The sequence below is a fragment of the Sminthopsis crassicaudata genome, chromosome 4 (genome assembly GCF_048593235.1).
Source record: "Sminthopsis crassicaudata isolate SCR6 chromosome 4, ASM4859323v1, whole genome shotgun sequence".
Classification (NCBI taxonomy): domain Eukaryota; kingdom Metazoa; phylum Chordata; class Mammalia; order Dasyuromorphia; family Dasyuridae; genus Sminthopsis; species Sminthopsis crassicaudata.
This window is the reverse complement of record NC_133620.1, coordinates 122,491,991-122,511,053: the sequence shown is the minus strand read 5'-3', so window position 1 is coordinate 122,511,053 and position 19,063 is coordinate 122,491,991. Positions and strand designations below refer to the sequence as shown.

Sequence of the window (19,063 nt, the reverse complement as noted above, 5' to 3'; positions counted from 1 at the left end):
TGTGTTCTTCTCATTTATAGAAATTTAAACAAGAACTAAAGGATTTTCAGTCTTTTTCTTATCTACTCATGAGAAATTTCCAACATCATTACAAAGATTATCTTTCTCAAATAGTGGATGCTGTTCAAGGAGCACAGATCGAAAATGAGAATCTGCAGTGTAAGTCTCATTACCTGCAAATACAGGTTGGGTCACTTGAGACCAAGAAATATTTCTGTGAAGAATGTAACTTCATTATTATAATCATTTTCCTTTTAGAACATATTGATTTCAAAAGTTTAAAGGAGGTAGTAAAGGAGGTAAAAATCACTTGCACCTGAGTAATTAATTTTCATGCCTGACTTCCAAATTAGTTGGCTCTAAACATAGAGCAAATTATAGATGCCACCTTCCTTTTCCCTATTCCACCCTACCCTCCAGCCATTGCTAATGGAACTTGATCAATTCATTGTAGATTTCAGTAGGAATATACTGGTCTTTCCCTTTGATAAGGGAAAAATAGCTGGGCAATTTTCTGGCATCTGAGAATGGGCTGCTTAGTTTTAAATTTTAGGGGGGGCTTGTGTGTATAATGTTTTATATTTAATACTGCACATTTCAAAATGTGCCTTCCTTTCACCACTCTCCTTAAAATCATGGTAAAGTAACACAAGGAATCCTGATTTGTTACTTTAGAAAGTAGTAAAAACTAATGAATGCATTGTATTTTGGAGAGAATCTCTTCCCAACATTTTTTTAATATTTTAAAGTCTGTATTTATAATTATAAGACATTCAAAGTCTCTCCCAGTTAAAAGAGGACATTATTAATCATCTCTAGTCCAACCCTCTCGTTTTGTAGATCTAGAGAAATGAAGTGGTTGGATCTGTTCTAAAAATGTTTCCATTATCAGCCAATTTAGACATGACCTTACTATTTCTAAAATCAGAACCTTTGGCAGATTGTCTCAGGGAATAGAGAAATAAAATTACTGCTTAAGAGCATATAAACCAGTGGCCAAGATTGAATTAAAATTTGACTCCCTTATGGAAAACAAAGAAAAGAAATAAAGCCTGGTGTTGCAAGTGAAATTTAACAAAAGGATAAATGAAGACAATTCTTTGAGTAAGATAACATTTATTAGCAGGTGTCTGCTACCTGTCAATAAATGGGTCAATATATTGCCTCTATTTATACCAAAGACCCCAAGCAAAAGGATAGTTCAGCTTTTGTAGGTTTGGGAGAATGCAGAACAATGGCAGAATGCAGGGTAGATGATATATGGTTGAGGACATCATCTGGTTGAGGTGTAAGGAACAACATAATTGGTTGGAAGTATGGTCATAGGGACTAGTAATAACCTCCTCATTACCTCCTGAAAGCACAAGTGCGACACAAAAATACCAGACATCTTTAAAGGTTAGTTTGGGTATAAAGTATGTTAGGGTCCATTTCCTTGTGTTCATATGTATTCTTCAAGATCAGTCAAAGTTTTTAAGGCAAGAATGGATAAGTTATTAACAGAAAAAATGGGTTTTAAACTTAACTGCAGGTCCATTGAATTTTGTCTAAATTTGGAAGATAAAGAACTATAACTTAAGTAGTAATAGGACAAAAGTAATCGCAAGACACAATAATCTTTTCACTGGTAAACATTCTGATCTGTCATGGTCAAAATGGACATTCCTAATGCAAGGTCAGAACTTGAATAGCCTTGGAGCATTGAGATTCTAGGGAAGAGGCAAAAAAAATCATTTGTTGCATCCTTTTCTATATTTCATTTCACCTGATTCAACTTTTTTTCTCATTCAGGTTAACTTTAATTGTCATAAGTGCTCTAAATAGTTCTGGATCCCAAAACTATTTTCTAAGACTAAAACATTATCTTAGACTTGGCCTGAGTATAAAAACATTCCCATTTTTGGACAAAAAATAAAAGAATTCATGCTATATGACCTTGAGGAAGTTACTTAACCCAGTTTGCCTCAGTTTCCTCACTAGTAGAATCAGCTCGAGAAGGAACTGACTTCTACTCCAGGAAATTGGCCAAGAAAACCCCAAATAGGGTCACAGGAGAATAAGACATGATTAAAATGACAACAATAACAACAAAACAATTCATGAAGACTGCTTAATAAAAAAGTTAATAATAATGTCATAATAGCTAGACAATTGCTTAGTTTGAATGGCTTTATTATCCTATGTTACTGGCTTAAGAAAGATTATTTTACTTTTTTTCCATTGCCAAAATAAATATCCTGATCTCTGATTTATAGTCAAACCTTTACTCAGAGAAAGCAGAAATTATATTGCCTCATATATAAGGATATTTAAGAATTTAAAGGTCAAATGATAATGGAAGAAATGCTAAAGTCGTTAAGCATAATATATCTATATGTGTATATAATTCTTAAACTGAATTGAACTGACTTTCTATTTCTGTCTAAATTTTGCTTATAAAATTCTTTCAGTTTAGTTTTACTTCCTTTTTACTCTTGGGAACAAATCATCCTTACCCCCACAAATTCAACAACTAAGATTAAATGTAACATTGACTTTAAAGACCACATTTTTCCCCCAGATAGTCTGACAATGCTTTTAAGTACAAATTCCTTCTATTGTGACTTTCTATACTTGTCCATCAAAGTACTTTGTGTCAACACTGTCCCAAAACTCAGTCTCTCAGTACATCATTTATTCAGTGTTAAATCTGAGTTCAATACACATTTATTAAGCACCTTATTGCATGCAGACCACTCTGCTAGAGTTTGGGGAATATAGAGTTATAGGTTAGTACTACATGGTATATATAAGGACTTTAGAGAAAAAGGAGAACAAGAGCCTGACACAAATACAGTGTATACAAATGAAAAGTTTCTTTAGTACTCTTTTGCCTAAGGTTTTGAGCAGCTTGACAGCAGAATTTGCAGAATCTCTCTCTCTCTGTCTGTCTCTCTCTCTCTTTCACACACACATACACACACACACACACACACACACACACACACACACACACACACACTTTCTCTCTCTCTCTCTCTCTCTCTCTCTCTCTCTCTCTCTCTCTCTCTCTCTCTCTCTCTCTGTGTGTGTGTGTGTGTGTGTGTGTGTGTGTGTCTCACCTTTCCTCTTCTCTCTCTCCTTCCCTTCCTCCTTTCTTCTTTGTCTCTCTACTGCTCAACTCCAATGAACTCCAACCTGTCCCCTGTACTCTCTCTCTTTCAAAGATTCTCGTCTTAATATGTAATATGATTGGAACCAATTTCACAAACACCAGCTAGCCTTTCTTTTATTTTACATACATGCTGACCATTAGAAGATCCAATATGGGAAAGGATTTTTATTGTTTGGGGTAAATTATTACAACTCCTACATTCCTGACCTTACAATTTAGATGTCCTATTGATCTCTTACTATGCTAATTTTAAGCAAGTTGAGTGACAGAAGTTCTCAATCTGATCACCTTGGCTCAATATGAATTTAGGAAATATAATTAACTCTGAAAACAATTATGTCACCATATTCTCTTTTTTGTGGTTGATCTGTTTTCTACAGGTTAATGTAGAAAATAGTGTTATTTTATGAAAAAAGTATATCTGTTTTTTAATAGAATTTTATATAAAATATCAAGGAAGGAAATAATTTAATGATGTGTTTTTTTGGACAAGAAATGTTTAAATTGTATGGAAATTTAATAACATATGGCATATTTAAACACATTGCATATGGCACAATCAGTTTTTCTGTTCTGAGAAAAGAAACATTTTTTAAAACTGTGCAATCTTTAATTTTCTCAATATCAGGAAATGCAGAGCATTATCTTCAGTTTTCTTATTATATTTCATTATAATTCATTTAAAGGCCAACTAATTGACATAGTGGATAGAACATTGGGCCTGGAGTCAAGAAGATTTGAGTTCAAATCCAGCTAAAGACACTTATTATTGTGTGACCTTAGGCAAGTCACTTAACCCTGTTTGCCTCAGGTCCTCATCTATAAAATGAGCTGGAAAAGGAGATGATAAACATCAGCATCCTTGCCAGGAAAACCTCAAATAGGGCCACAAGGAATCAGAAATGATTAAACAAATAACTTTTTTAAAACTTTGAATGATATTATTGTTTTTTTCCTCTTGAGGCCCAAAGTATTGTTACTTGTCTCCTTGCTCCATAATCATCATCCTTGAACCCTTCTCAGTCCAATCTACATTTTTGTAGAAATCTAACATTTCTCCTAAATAGAAGAATCATCTACTTTTATCATTTTGTCCAACTTTATCACTCAATTCATTCCACTATGTAGGCAATTGTCACTTAGATCTAGTTGACCCAGGAATTTCAGAACAAATCTTATAACCTAGACATCTTAAGTGACAAAAATATAAAGACCACCATCAAAAAATGAGCCAGGTAGAATTCAGTTGGAATTAAACCCAGCAGACTTGTCAGATCCAAATAGTTTGTGTGTGTAAATTTCAACAAGTCGACTTTTATTTCAATGTTCAATTTTTAAAAAAATTTTTTTCAGTATTACAGGCAAGAGCAATTGATCTTGAACAGTCTTTACAGGAAATAAATGGCCGTTATCAAGTTGAAAAACAGAAGAGAAAAGCACTTCACAACAATCTTGTGGTAAGCATCTATGATTAGTCATTACTTAGTTACTCTACCAATATAATAGACCAATACCAATATTTATATGACACATTAGTGGTTCAAAAACATCTGGAAGTTCTAGTTCTCCTTTTCTTTCCTTGATAGATTTTTCCAGCTGCTTTTCCTCAGATTTATTTTTTAAAAGTCTTGTTTATTTTGTTTGTTTTAAGATGTTTTGTTCATTTACTTGATCAGTAATTCTCTGAAATCTGGCACTATTTAAGATTTAAGTTTCAATTTACCACCCATTGTTTGTTACTCTTTGCCAAATTGGGTGATTTATTTAATGACTGGCTCTTAACCACCATGACTGACTCTTAACCACTGGCTCTTAACACCTTTATGCCTTAGATAAGAAATATCCCTGCAATTTTTCATTTGTATACACTGTATTTGTGTCAGGCTCTTGTTCTCCCTTTTCTCTAAAGTCAAACCATTCTGCCTTTTCTGGAAATACTCTTTTCTTCTCTCTTTCTATTGAGAATTCTGCGTCAATCTTCAAGACAAGATATAGGACTATTTAGATATAGAAATAGTTTTGTTTTTCTCATTCTTATTTGAATTTCATTTTTAAAAGGAACATTTTCTAAACTATACTTCTCATACCAGTAAGTTGATTGACTTATTTTTACTTCTATTTCAGGCAAGGTCAAGATTTAATAAAACAAAGTTAAAAAAAAAAAGATAAAAAATAATAACAAACTAGTAGCAGCATCAAGATGATAACCATTTAATGCAAATGTGCATTTTTGGCATGGCTCTCAGGAGTCCATCAGAGTCTTGCCTTGGTCTAAAGGCAAGTGGTTCTCAAAGTGTGGTCCAGATAATCCTGCAGGTTTCTGAAACTCTTTCAGAAGATTTACAAATTAAAAATTACTTTTTGTTTCTAATACAGTAAATATCTATAAATATAACCCACATTAACAAAAACTCTTTGGACAGATCCTCAATAATTTTTAATAGTAATAATATATATATATATGTAAAAGTTTGAGAACTATTGGTCTAAAGCATAGCTGTTTACGTCCTCATTGCAGAAACATAAGGCCACACAGGACTTTGGGTATTTTGTATTTTAGTTTATTTCATAGTCCATAATGGCCAAAGTCATCACCTACTGAGCGGTCTACTAATATTCAGCCTCTCCATATGAAACCAGCTAAACCATACTAAACAAACTAGACTGAGTTTTGGAAAGTAAGTTCAGTCTGTCTTTAGGACCAGATCCTCATAAGGATTAATGTTGAGGTCTCTCCAAAAGATAATGATGAAAGACATGATGGTGAAATATAGATTGCATCACACCAGAGAATGTCATGACCTACATCTTTAACAAGATCTATGAGCAGAAAAAGAGAAGAAATGAAATTATAGTAAGTTCAAGGGTAAAATTATGTATATGAGTGAAAGAAGTATTTATTTAATATTTACCTTGAGAATATAAATAGAAAAGTAAATCAGGAGCTTCCTCAAGGAGCTCACATTCTATTTGGGGGCAAGATAAGGAGAAGGGGAGATGGAAACATGTGGAATGTTTTGGCTGCAAATCAGATGGAGAAGTTCCATAATTCTTAGGGTGCAGCAGCAAAGCAGATGGTGATATTGCCTCTTTAACTAACAAAATCATCTGAAAAAGTCAAGGACTTTGGTGGCAAGAACTCTTTCCTTGTTCTTCAGTAGCTATAGTTATAACTCCTGCAGATACAGTTGCCAGGCTGTATCTCCCCAGAATGATGACTGAGCACACTAGGCTGGAAGCATTGCTATTCCCACGGCTTTTGGGTTCAAGATCCTTAGCTTTCTCCATCAGTGTTTGAAGGGACATCACCTCTCCAAGATAGTGGTAGTGATATGACTTGCCCTACACATGCTACCCCTTATCTCTCCCTAAATGTTCTGAAGTTCATCATTATTCATATAATGTCAAGAATGCTAGAGAGATGTCTCCAGCCCATTGTGTGTGAACATAATAAGGTCATGGATAAGTATTCTACAGGAAGAGATAGATAGCAATTGACCATGTAGGAAAAAGGACTCACACTTTTCAGAACAAGATCCATTGAAATATGAAAATTCTTATTTTAGTATGTGACACATAATTTTAAATGCCTTAAGATCTATAAAAAACTAATATTTAATCTTGTAATTCATTTTTTCCCCAGAGGCAATTGGGGTTAAGTCACTTGCCTAGGCTCACAGCTAGGAAATATTTAGTGTCTGAGACCAGATTTGAACTTCAGGGCTTATGCTCTATCCACTGCGCCATCTAGCCTCCCTAATGTTTAATCTTTAAAGAAATATCTGCTTAGAAATCTATGTCCCAATCTTTAATGCTTCCAAGATTCATAATTTTGCTAGGATGCATACTTCTTTCATCAAGGCAGATTGTAACCCCTCTTTTCTCAGTGGATAGAATTCATGCATGGTTGTATCTAGAAAATGTATCATCTTTTGCCCAGCCATTGACACTTATATGAAAAATACAACGTGCATTGACCAGTATTTGCAACTTATTAGGAACTGGTTGTATTTTGAATAGCTCTAATACAATATGATATCAAAGTTAGGATTTCAGTGAAAAAAAATATTTTTTTCTTGTTGAATATTTTCACCACTGAATATTTTATTAGCTGAAAAATAAGTGTAATCCTTCTCTTTATGTTGTTTACAACTTTAATAAGACAAAATATATATCCTCACAGTCAGGGAAAGAAGAAGTAGGGTCAGGATGGGGGTGGAGGAGGCATGGACTATTAGGGAAAGTTGAGTTATTTGCTTATTTTAAATCAGCAGTATCTCTAAAAGAAACTCACTGAAGGATGCACATTTGCAAAAATGTTTGTGACAGCCCTTTTTGTAGTGGCAAGAAACTGGAAACTGAATGGATGCTCAACAATTTGAGAATGGCTGAATAACTTATGGTATATGAATGTTATGGAATATTATTGTTCTATAAGAAATGATCAGCAAGATGAATACAGAGAGGATTGGAAAGACTTACATGAACTGATGCTGAGTGAAATGAGCAGAACCAGATCATTGTATATGACAACAAGAAGATTATGTGTTGATCAATTCTGATGGACATGACTTCTCAACAACGAGATGATTCAGGCCAGTTCTAATGGTCTTGTGAGGATGAGAGCCATATACAGCCAGAGAGAAGACTGTGGGAACTGAGTGTGGATCACAATATAGTATTTTCTCTTCTTTTGTTGCTTTTTGCTTGAATTTTAGTTTCTTTCTCATTTTTTTCTTTTTTGATCTTTTTCTTGTGCAACAAGGTAATTGTATAAATATGTTTACCTATATTGGATTTACATATATATTAACATATATTGGATTAGTTGCCATCTAGGAGAGAGGGTGGGAAGAAAGGGGGGAAATTGGAACACGAGGTTTTACAAGGGTCAATGGTGAAAAATTATCCTTGCGTATGTTTTGAAAATAAAAAGCTTCAATAAAAATAAAACAAAGCAAAAAGAAACTCACTAAAAAAAAAAAAAACCCAATACATTCAAAAGGAAAGCCAAAAGGTTAGCTCAGTCTCTCCCCTCCTTTGATTATTAGAAGGTATTTCTTTCATTGTAGGAGCTGAGAGGAAATATCAGAGTGCATTGCAGAATCCGCCCTTTGCTGCCTTTTGATACTGAATCTGGAGATCCAGCCTTCCATAACAGGTAATTTGTGTTTACAGTATGATTATTGATCTGTTAAAATCATGGAGACCCAATGCACATGTATATTAAATGTTAAATCTGAGTATGTATGCAATAAAGATGAAATATAATATTCTTTTTAAAAGCTAGCAATATATATTATACATATATACACAAATGTTTGGAAAATGTTGACATTTTCTCACACTTATATACATACACATACATATATATCTGAAAAATGTTGCCAATTGAGTTCATGGTATTTTAATCATTATATCCTTTTACTGCAGATAGGTAGCTGACATCTGATGCATATGGAGATTAAGTAACCTTCCAGTGAGGTTATTATTCCCTCTTCTTTTTGATAGACACAGATGGGGCCTTGGAACTACACTCTCAAGTGCAAAACTGTCCTAGACTAACCTGAGACCCATTTTCATTACCCATGGCTCCCTTCTAGTAACTTGACCAGCTCTGGCCCCACTCCCAAATATCTCCTGCCCTCACCCAGGTGCACACAAACCACCTGTTATCTCCACAGGGACACAGTGTAAGATGAAACACAACTCTCTTGTAGTTTGTAGAGAGTAGAACTGAAGGAAACATATTTGCAACCCTGAGGAGGAATAGGACTGGTGGGTGAATCCTGAAGGGGTGCAGTTCCCCACACTGTCCCTTCAGAAGCACTAATCCACAAATAATTTATCACAAGGTACTTTTGGTTTAAAAAAAAAAAAAAAAAAAAAAAAAGACAGAGCAGAGGACACCTCTCTGCTGAGTTCTGTAGCTTCAGAGGTAGAGCTTTATTTCTGCTCAAACATTTATGCAGTGCCTGTAATGTACCAGACACTGTGCTAAGCACTGAATATCTGAACATCCAGGATCCTGCATTCTGAGTATCTGGGGTCCTCTGGCACTTATGTACTTTTAGGATTCAGGATTGATTCAGAGAATATGTTCTCAGGGATGTTTTAAATCTTTACTTTGCCATTTACTCCATGTGTGATCTGATTTTAGTCATTTAAACTTTCTGGGTTTCAATTTCCTCATCAGTCAATTGAAAGGGCTGAATTTTCCCCCTAATCTTTGATATGTGTAGCCTCTGCTAAAATAGTTATAGCAACACTTGCTGTTGTTGTAAAAAGTTGTAAACAAATTGGATTCTCATTGATTGGGAAATTGCTAAATAAACTGCTATATGAAAATAATGATATATATTGTTCATTAAGAAATGATGAAGATAAGGAACTCAGAGACACATGAAAAAGTTTGTATGAATGGATGCAGAACGAAAAAAAAAATAGAACAAGAACTATCTATACACAATGATTACAATGTAAATGAGAGGATCACTAAAAGGAAATCAAACTCTGTAATTAAAAGCCAACAATGATCCTGGAGTACAAATACTTCAACATGCCTCCCTCCTCTCAAGCAGATTAACTACCCAGACAGAATATTATTGCCCAAATACATCACTTGTTGGCTGTTTTTGGATGACTTTGTTCAAAAGGAAGGTTCTAATTTAAAGATATAGCTTCAGAAATTACATAAGATCTAAAAACAAAATATATTAATAACACTTTTGTAGGCCATAGAAGAAAACAAAGAATGTTTTAACAGTACTTTTAAATTTTGTGATTTTTGTCTGCTTAGGTTGATATCACTTTCAGAAAAGGTGGTACACGCAACTGATGATGTGAGTTAAGTTTTATAACAAAAGTTGATGGGAACTGGGGGTGGGTGAGGAGGGAGAGAGTAATTACATAGGGATATCTTGGCATGTGGAAAGTCATCTGAGAATTAGATTTTTAAGAAGGCCAAGGCCTTCATCTATATCACTTTCATCCAAGCCAATGCTTAGTGCAGTACCCAGCAGTTACCATAGTACCTGACACATAATAGACATTTACTGTTTATTGACTGATTGATCTACTAGCACAGAAATAATAATTCACATTTATGCAATGCTTTACAATAGAGTAGGAATAAGATATGAGCAGCTTATAAATTAACAAATTATTGTAGTGAGGTAATAAATGAAACTATGATATTTGATATCCAAAGGACCCGTATGCTTGAATATCTAAATAACTTTTAGACTACTTTGAGAGCCAATGGCACAGTTGTTTGGGTTTGGCTCACCCCTAGAAAACCTAAAATGATTAGAACAACTTCCTACTGACCAGTATGAAAAATTTCTATTTTGTTCTTCTGCAGAGGGAGGAAAATAAAAGTTAAGAATTTCTCTATGAACTGCTCCAGCTTTTTTATTTGCTTTTTTTTTTTTCTGCCATTTTTGCTTATGAAATCATTTTGGGCCAGATTACAGATATTCAAAACAAAACTTGAATGGGTGTCATTCTTTCCTCGATAAATAACAAACTAGAACTTTTTTTTTTTAAACTGTCAGCTTTTCTCTTCCTCTGTGTGCTCTTTGGGCCCAGCTTCTTATGGTTCAACCTGATTTGAAAAAAATATATTTTTGGGATCTATCAAAGAAATATATTTGTATTGATTTTTAAAATCAATGGAACCCAAATTAATGATGAAAACAAAAATCAATTTCTCTGGAGACCATGCTATTAAATTACTTTTAAATCAAAAAGTGATTTACTAGCAAATCTTTAAGTTCTGGTTCTCTGCCTTCTATCTCCATTTTCACTTGTATTCATACTCCAGGAATAGTTTGAAAATAAAATTCCTATTTTATTTTGTCCTTCCTCAAATGATTTCAAAAAAAGTATTTTTCTTCCTTTGATTCTTGTTGGAAAAGGAAGTCAATAAAACTGTTTACCTATTTAATGTTAGGCCTGTTTTGTAGTTTAGTGTGGAGAAGTTTTCTGGTGATTGTATCATTTTTATTCTTGTTCTAGCTCCAAAGACCATAAATACATGATTATAAATTATTTGTAAATATAATATTTTGATCTAATTTTTCTTGTGTAGTATGATAAATGTGGAAATGTGTTTGGAAGAATTGCACATGTTTAACATATATTGGATTACTGGCTAACTAGAGTGGAAGGGAGAAAAATTTAGAAGTCAAGGTTTTGCAAGTGTGAATGTTGAAAACTATCTTTGCATATATTTTGAAAATAAAAGCTGTTATTAAATTTTTTTTTAAAGAAGTTATTTGTAAGATTTAAGGAATTGAACTTGGATTTCTGATTCCTAAATCCCATAATCCTTTCACATTTAGTTCTTTGTGTATTTTACTTTGTGTAAATTATATAACAAAAAGAGGCTGCCTTATAATTGTTGTTGTTTTGGAGTTGGGAAGATTTGAGGAATAAAGAAATATAGTGGGTATTTTCAAGAGACCTTTAGATAGATTTTGGAACTTTCAAAATTACATGTGCTGGTTTATTTTAGACACACAGGGAATTAATACAAATATGTGAATCATTCAGAAATAGACAAGGATATAAACAAATAGCTCTTCAAAAAAGAATTGTAAACTATTTACAATCATGTGAAATATCTCTCCAAAGAACTAATAAGAGAAGTGGAAATCAAAACAATTTTGTGGGTTGATCTCACACCCAGCAAATTGCCAAAGATGACAAAAGATGGAAATGATCAAATAGTAGAAAGGTTGCTGGAAGACAGGCAAAATAATTCCATTTTGGTGGAGCTTTTTGTTGTTGCAGTCATTCTATAAAGCAATTCAAAATTATGCTAAAAAGTGCTTAAAATATTAATACTCTTTAACTTCTAATTTCTACTGTTTAGAGACAAAAAGAAAGATTTCATTTAAATTTAAATATTCATAGCAGCACTTTGTGACAGCAAAGAACTGGAAACAAAGTAATGTAACATGCCCTCTTGGCAGTTACTATTACCAGTCTGTCCTAGGCCCAACAGAGTACCTTTGACCACTGACCTTGGCAGTGTCAACTCTAGCTGGCTCGCCTCCTCTGAGGCCTTCAAAGGTCTCTGGCCACAATTTCTTGAATCTATAGTTTAATAACCTGTAGCGCACTCAAGAACAGCCACGTGTAATCTTAAAAGCTTTTATTATACCTATTCACATAATGCCCTGACTTAATGCCCTGACTTGTTAGCTCCCTAGTGAACACCTGGTCTGAAGACCAACATGTTCACTACCAAACTCCTTACCTCTCTGGGCTATCCATCAGCTTGGCTTGGCTACCCCAGGCTGGGGAGCCAGGTTAAAGAGAGAGACTGATGCCTGCAGTGGGCTTATAAAGGGCCTGTGAGGCCACACACACAGCCAACCAGCGAGAGAGCCATCACCCATTACGAAGCTATCTCAATATGGCCAGGATCCCACCCACAGGGCAGTCCTATATCCACAGAGATTACTTCTGGGTCACTCAATCTCCTGTTGCGCTGTGGCGCCGCCCATTTAAAGGACCCTTACAATTCCCTTCTCTTGTTTTGCGGGAACTGCATCCTTACAAAGTTCATGAGTATAATAGAATCTTATTATCCCCATTTTACAGATGAAGAATATGAGACCTACGGAGGTTCAGGTCTTCCTGATTTCAAATTCAGCACTCTACCCACTGTTACATATATCTGTACTTATTAAACACCTAATAGATACAAGGCACTGTGCTGGGTGCTGGTGATACAAAGATGAAAAAATTTAAATCTTCCCATCCTGAAGGAAGACTATATTTAGAGGAGTGTATGTAAGAGGAGAGAAGGAAATGGCAAACCAGTATTTTTGCCATGAAAATCCCAAAAGGGTTATCACAAGAATCAGACTAACATAAAAATTAACCAAATAATAATATGTAAGGAGGAAGAATAACATGGCAAATATAAGTAGATAAGCCGAGTGATTCCAAAAAACAAACAAAAACACTAGCAGCAGTAGAGATAAAGAAAGAACTCATGCCAGTTCGAATGATCTTGTGATGGAGAGCGCCATCTGCACTCAGAGAGAGGACTGTGGGAACTGAATGTGGTTCACAAGAAAGCATTTTCATTCTTTTTGTTGTTGTTTGCTTGCATTTTATTTTTTTTTTGTTTGATTTGATTTTTCTTGTCCAACAAGATAAATATAAATATGTATGCATATATTGGATTTAACATTTTTTCTACCATATTTAACATATATTGAACTACTTTCCATCTAGGGAAGGGGGTAGAGGAAGGGGAGAAAACTGAAACACAAGGTTTTGCAAAGGCTAATGTTGAAGAATTATCCATGCATATGTTTTGAAAATAAAATGCTTTAATAAAAAATTTTAAAAAGAAAAAAAAGAACTCATGAAGAACTTGGCTTTTTAGTCAGTCATCAAGTATTAAGTACTTACTGTGTTCCAGGCACTGGGCTGAATCTTCAAGTTACAAAGATAAAAACTGTGTCTGCCTTCAAGAAGCTGACAGTCTAAAAGGAAAGATATGTTAAATAACTTGTTATATACCAGATATACACAGAGTAGATGGAAGATCATATCAGAGGGGAAGGAATTCACTGGGAAAGGCTTTTAGACAGTGTGAAATTTGAACTGAGTCTTGAAGGAAGCCAGATGAAGAAAGAGGATTTTGTATTGAGAGGAAGGAGGGGAATGTGTGTCCAGATAGGGGAGGTAGCTTGTATAATTGCATGAAGATAAGACATTGAATTTCAAATCCAAAAAAAGTCAACAAAACAAAGTAACTGAAACTTAAGAGTATATTGGGGGGGGGGGGGGCAGCTAGGTAGTGCAGTGGATAGAGCACCAGCCTTGAATTCAGGATGACCTGAGTTCAAATCTGGTCTCAGACACTTAACACTTCCTAGCTGTGTGACCCTGGGCAAGTCACTTAACCCCAGCCTCAGGAAAAAAAAAAATATATGGGGGGGAGGTAAAAACAAAAGATTGGGAAAGTAGGAAGTAGCCAGATATCAAAGAGCTTTAAATGTCAATTTAGCCAATCAAAGGAATTAGGGATGAGGAGGGCTGCTGAGAAGACCAAGGAGTAAAACATTTTGGCAGTCATCAGTGGGAATAGAGGTGGGGTCCCAGAGAACTGATAGTATTAAGTCTTTGAAAATGTGGGAAGACTTTGAGGCAAGACAGCTACATAGAAGATGGCCAGGCAGTAAAGTTATGCCAAACTAGAAGTAATAGGATGAGAAAAATTAAACTAAGGAGTAACTTGTTTTTTGTTCTTTTGACTTTATGCTCACTGATAATAGCCACCCACCTCCTGAATACACCTACACATCCACATACTCTACAAAAGTTTCATTGCCTTCAAATTCAGAGCTTTGAGGTTTGTACACATCAGAATAAGTTAAAATTCCCTTTGATGTGAAGTGGATACGAATTCTCCAAAATGATAGCAAATAGCACTCCGGTCTCAAACAAATATATATTTAAAACCTCCAAATTATTAAATCTACTGAAAAGACAAATGATCTTTTCTTTGGCCATGTAATTCTTGGCCCTTCTGTTGTGATTTTAGTCCTAAATGCCCAAAAGAAGTTTGAGTTTGTGTTGGACAGGTAAAATAATATTTCATTTCAATTTTTAAGCTATTTAAGCTAATTTGAGATTTTTCGAGTCCTAGATTGCATCTATAAGTTAAAACAAACAAACAAACAAACAAAAAACAACAACACTTTGGTGGGGAAATTTTACTATTAGGATAAGGGCTTAGGGGTCTGCTGTTTTTGGATTTTTGGCTTGCTGATTTTTCCATCTATTTTAAATCTATTTGGTAGCATAGATATGGGAAAAGACATTTGAATTTTGGTATCCTTCAGTTTGATAGTTACTAAATAGAGTTACTGAATTTTATGTTAGTGAAAATTGTTGGCAATCTTGCTTAGCTCAGTCTTTTGAGCTCACATGTGCCAGGAGTTAGCCCTTTACTTCAAATAACCTGCTGTTTCTCATGACTTGAAATAGTTCTAATAAAATCTCATCTCATCTCTAAACAGACATACCAGATTTGATCTTGGAAATGTGGGCATTAGTCTTTAGAATTGCCAACCAATGTATTTTTGACAGGGCTATATAGTAAAAGGTTTGAGAATATAGTCACCTTTGACAAAAGGAGACTTTTGCAACTGCTTCATTTTTTTTCCAGGCTTACTCCTGACTTTTCCTCACTTCTTTCTTTCTCCACCATGTTCCCTTGAGGGTGCCTTCTTCTTCTCTGACCTTTTTAGCTTCCTTTTATATGTTACCTGTTCCCATTAGAATGTAAGTTACTTGAGGACAGAGATTGTCTTTTTTTATTTCTATGTATATTCCTAACATGTACCATAATGCAAGTTGAGCAACACAGTAAGCACTTAGAAAATGCTTGTTGATTTGATCTGACTTGACTTGCATAAAAATGGACTCATATCAGAACTCAAAATAAAATTGTCTTTGGGGAAGCTAGGTGGTGTAGTAGGTAAAGCACCAACCCTGAAGTCAGGAGGGGCTGAGTTCAAATCTGTATCAGACACTTAATGCTTCCTAAGTGTGTGATCCTGGGCAAGTCACTTAACCCCAATTGCCTCAGGGGGAAAAATGTCTTTTCTGGTAACTTGGAGGTCTTGTTTAGCATGTGGAATATTTGTTTTCCCAAGGGAAGTTTTCTAAGACAAAAAAAGTTCAATATTTGAATATTAAAGACAGCTAGATGGCCAAATGGGCAGAAGGCTGGGCCTAGAAAGAAAGACCTAGAAAGGCCTCAGATACTTACTAGTTTTGTGACACTGGTCAGGCTCCCTTTGCCTCAATTTCCTCATCTGTAAAATGGAGATAATAACAGCACTTATCTTTCAGAACTATGGTAAGGATCAAATGCGACAATAATTAGGGCCTGATACATGCTTTGTGAATGTTAGCTATTTTGAGCAGCTAGGTGAGCCCTAAAGTCAGGAGGACCTGAGTTCAAATTTGCCCTCAGAAACTTAATACTTCTTAGCTGTGTGACCCTGAGCAAGTCACTTAACCCCAATTGCCTCCGGAAAAAAAGAAAGATAGAAAGAAAAGTTAGCTATTTTTAATATATTCTGGGAAGTCAGGAATAGAGGACAACCCAAATATGACTATATTCTTGAGAAAGGCCATTTTGTATTGGAACAAAAACTGACAAAAACATGACAGAGAAATTACATCAACTACTTCCTTTCACCAAACCACTACCCCTAAGATTGTGCTATTACCTTTCCAGCAATATATTTTTTCATAATTATACCTGTATGTATATATGTGTATATGTATGTGTAGATACAAATATATATATATGTATGTGTAGATACAAATATGTATATAAATGTGTGTACATGCATACATGGATATATATGCCCTAAGTTCATTCCATATAAGTATATCTGGTGGCATTGTAGATAATGCACTAAGAAACTCACAAACTTGCTTTTCTGGACAACTCTCCTAATTCCCTAAAGGGACACTACTGTGTCTTGTTTCATTCTTTCATCATTGTGAAAAATTTATGAAGAACTGATATACACACGGTACCCATGGACTCTGCTCCCTATCATATAATCTAAGACAAGTAACACTGAGCAGATGGGTAGATTTGGGTCAGGCGAAGGACTAGGTGGCACCCTTCAGGCCCTTCGGAGAAAAACAAGGAAGAATTTGTAGATAAGGTTGGCCATCTAAAGAATAGTCTGAATATATTAAATATGAATAGCCAGGAGCTATGGGAGAAGGCAGGAATGGAAGAGAGAAAAAGATCAGAAAGCTCATTGAAGTAGATTTAGCATTACAAGTCTGAATGCCTTGAAAATGAAAGTCTAGTTTTCTTGAAGTGCATTAAAAAATAAGAACAGACTTGAAATATGGAAAGAAGCAAGGTGTTAATTAACCCCAACTTCTAAGGAGAAGAGCTTGGTTGATGCTAGGGTCCAGATTGAGAAGATAAGAAAGTAAGGCAGGTGGTTATAGACTGGGAGTACAAAGAGAGGCTGAGGGACTAAAGGAGATTGTGAGGATGAAGGATAAATTTGGGAAGTTAAGGAGACATAAAAGGATAGATTAGAAACAGGAATTCTAAATTAAGGAGTGGGATGATATAGAAAACTACAGACTAGGGGCAGCTAGGTGGCGCAGTGGATAGAGCACCAGCCTTGAATTCAAGAGGACCTGAGTTCAAATCTGGTCTCAGACACTTGACACTTCCTAGCTGTGTGACCCTGGGCAAGTCACTTAACCCCAGCCTCAGGGGGAAAAAAAAAAAAGAATAGAAATACTAGAAAACTACAGACTACCATAGGCAGAGTCAAGAAGACCTGGTTACAAGTCCCATTTCCAATACTTGCTAGGTTGAATTTTTAAAAATACCTAAAAAAGGATTTTTAAAAGAAATGTTTTCTTTTTACCAGAAGGCATTCAATACAGTAATGCTTGCATGGGAAAGGAAAATTTACACTGACCTTCCTCACTAACTGAAGCAAATCATTTAAGTTTTATTGAATCTAATAGATTGGATTTAACATATATTTGAGCATATTTAACATGTATTAGACTATCTGCCATCTAGGGGAGGGGATGGGAGGAAGGAACAGAAGGCTTTGCAAGTGTCAGTGTTGAAAAATTATCCATGCAAATGCTTTGTAAATAAAAAGTAAAAATAAAAAGTTGTATTGAGTCTAAAAAATTGGAATCCAGAAATAGCTCAAATGATCAATAGTGAGACAATGGGAGCAGGAGGGGTCAGGTGGAGTGGAAAGATAGAATCTAAAAGACTAAGAGGAGTAAAGAGAGAAAAAAAAAGAGGCTATATAGTAAAAGAGATGAAACTGATATGCCTTTATCAATTGATTGAATTAAAATATTAAAACATATAAATACACATTAGATCATGCAAGTGTTCAATAAGAATTTATCAAGCAATTGCTGAATGGCTTAGAGAAGATATGCTAGCTTACAGCCTGGTTGGGGAGATCAAATCATGGATACATGTCTAACCAAGGGGGAGCTGTGAATGAGGCTCCTCTGGCCCAAGTGCTGACAGCTTCCCTCATTGGCCACTTTGCTAAAAGCAGGCTCCTATAAAATCCTCCAGCTCATTAAATTTCATGAAAGCAGCTCTCTTTCCCTCCCTACTTGGGTTAGGCCTTTCAGGGCACCAGCTGCCCAAAGCTTCTCAGGCTACAGAAGCTGCTGCTTCCCCTCCACCACAACATGCCATTGTCCAGGCTTGCAGACTAGAGCTATATCCCTACGGTCTAGGCTACCACTTGCCTCAGTGTTTAGCTCAATATCTGGCACATGATGGATACTTCATAATATTTCAAGGATGAGAAGGAACATAGCAACATGAAACAATGGCAAATAGTGGCCTTATGATAATTGTAGAGAGAAAAGCTTCACTAGGCATTTCAGGAGGCTTGTCCAGAGACTGAGAATAAAAGAACCATAACAATCTGAATTCTCCTGCTTGGTGTCTCCTTCTTTTCCAACCATCTTTATAGAAAGATGTGGACAGATAGACATATTGGAGCTGAAATCTGGGAAAACGAGAAGAAATACTTTTAAACTCCACCTTCCCTCTACTAGTCATCAGAAGATGTTTGCTCCAAGATTGTTCTCTCTTTTTCAGTTTGTTCAGACTCTCTGACTTATTTAGCATATTTTAAAATCTAGCTTACTTTTAATATAATAAATGAATTTTAAAATCATTTATTAAATTTTAATTATGCAAAGTACTAAGTGCTGAGGATACAAATTTTCTGTTTTTCAGTTTTATCCAATTTTTAATTATTTCATTTGAGGTTTGGGAATTTTCTTAGGAAATTTCCTCCTCCAGCTCATTTTACAGATGTAAAAACTGAA

At 35.1% G+C, this 19,063-nt stretch overlaps 1 protein-coding gene across 1 annotated transcript in view; it reads left to right on the top strand.

The window, feature by feature from the left end:
* Positions 1-19,063, top strand: part of KIF25 (kinesin family member 25) — a 99,873-nt gene that overhangs the window by 28,219 nt on the left and 52,591 nt on the right. The window contains exons 4-7 of the mRNA XM_074265167.1: positions 21-159; positions 4,508-4,611; positions 8,227-8,315; positions 9,954-9,996. Of these exons, the coding sequence (XP_074121268.1) occupies positions 21-159; positions 4,508-4,611; positions 8,227-8,315; positions 9,954-9,996 (375 nt within the window). The remainder of the gene's footprint in view (positions 1-20; positions 160-4,507; positions 4,612-8,226; positions 8,316-9,953; positions 9,997-19,063) is intronic.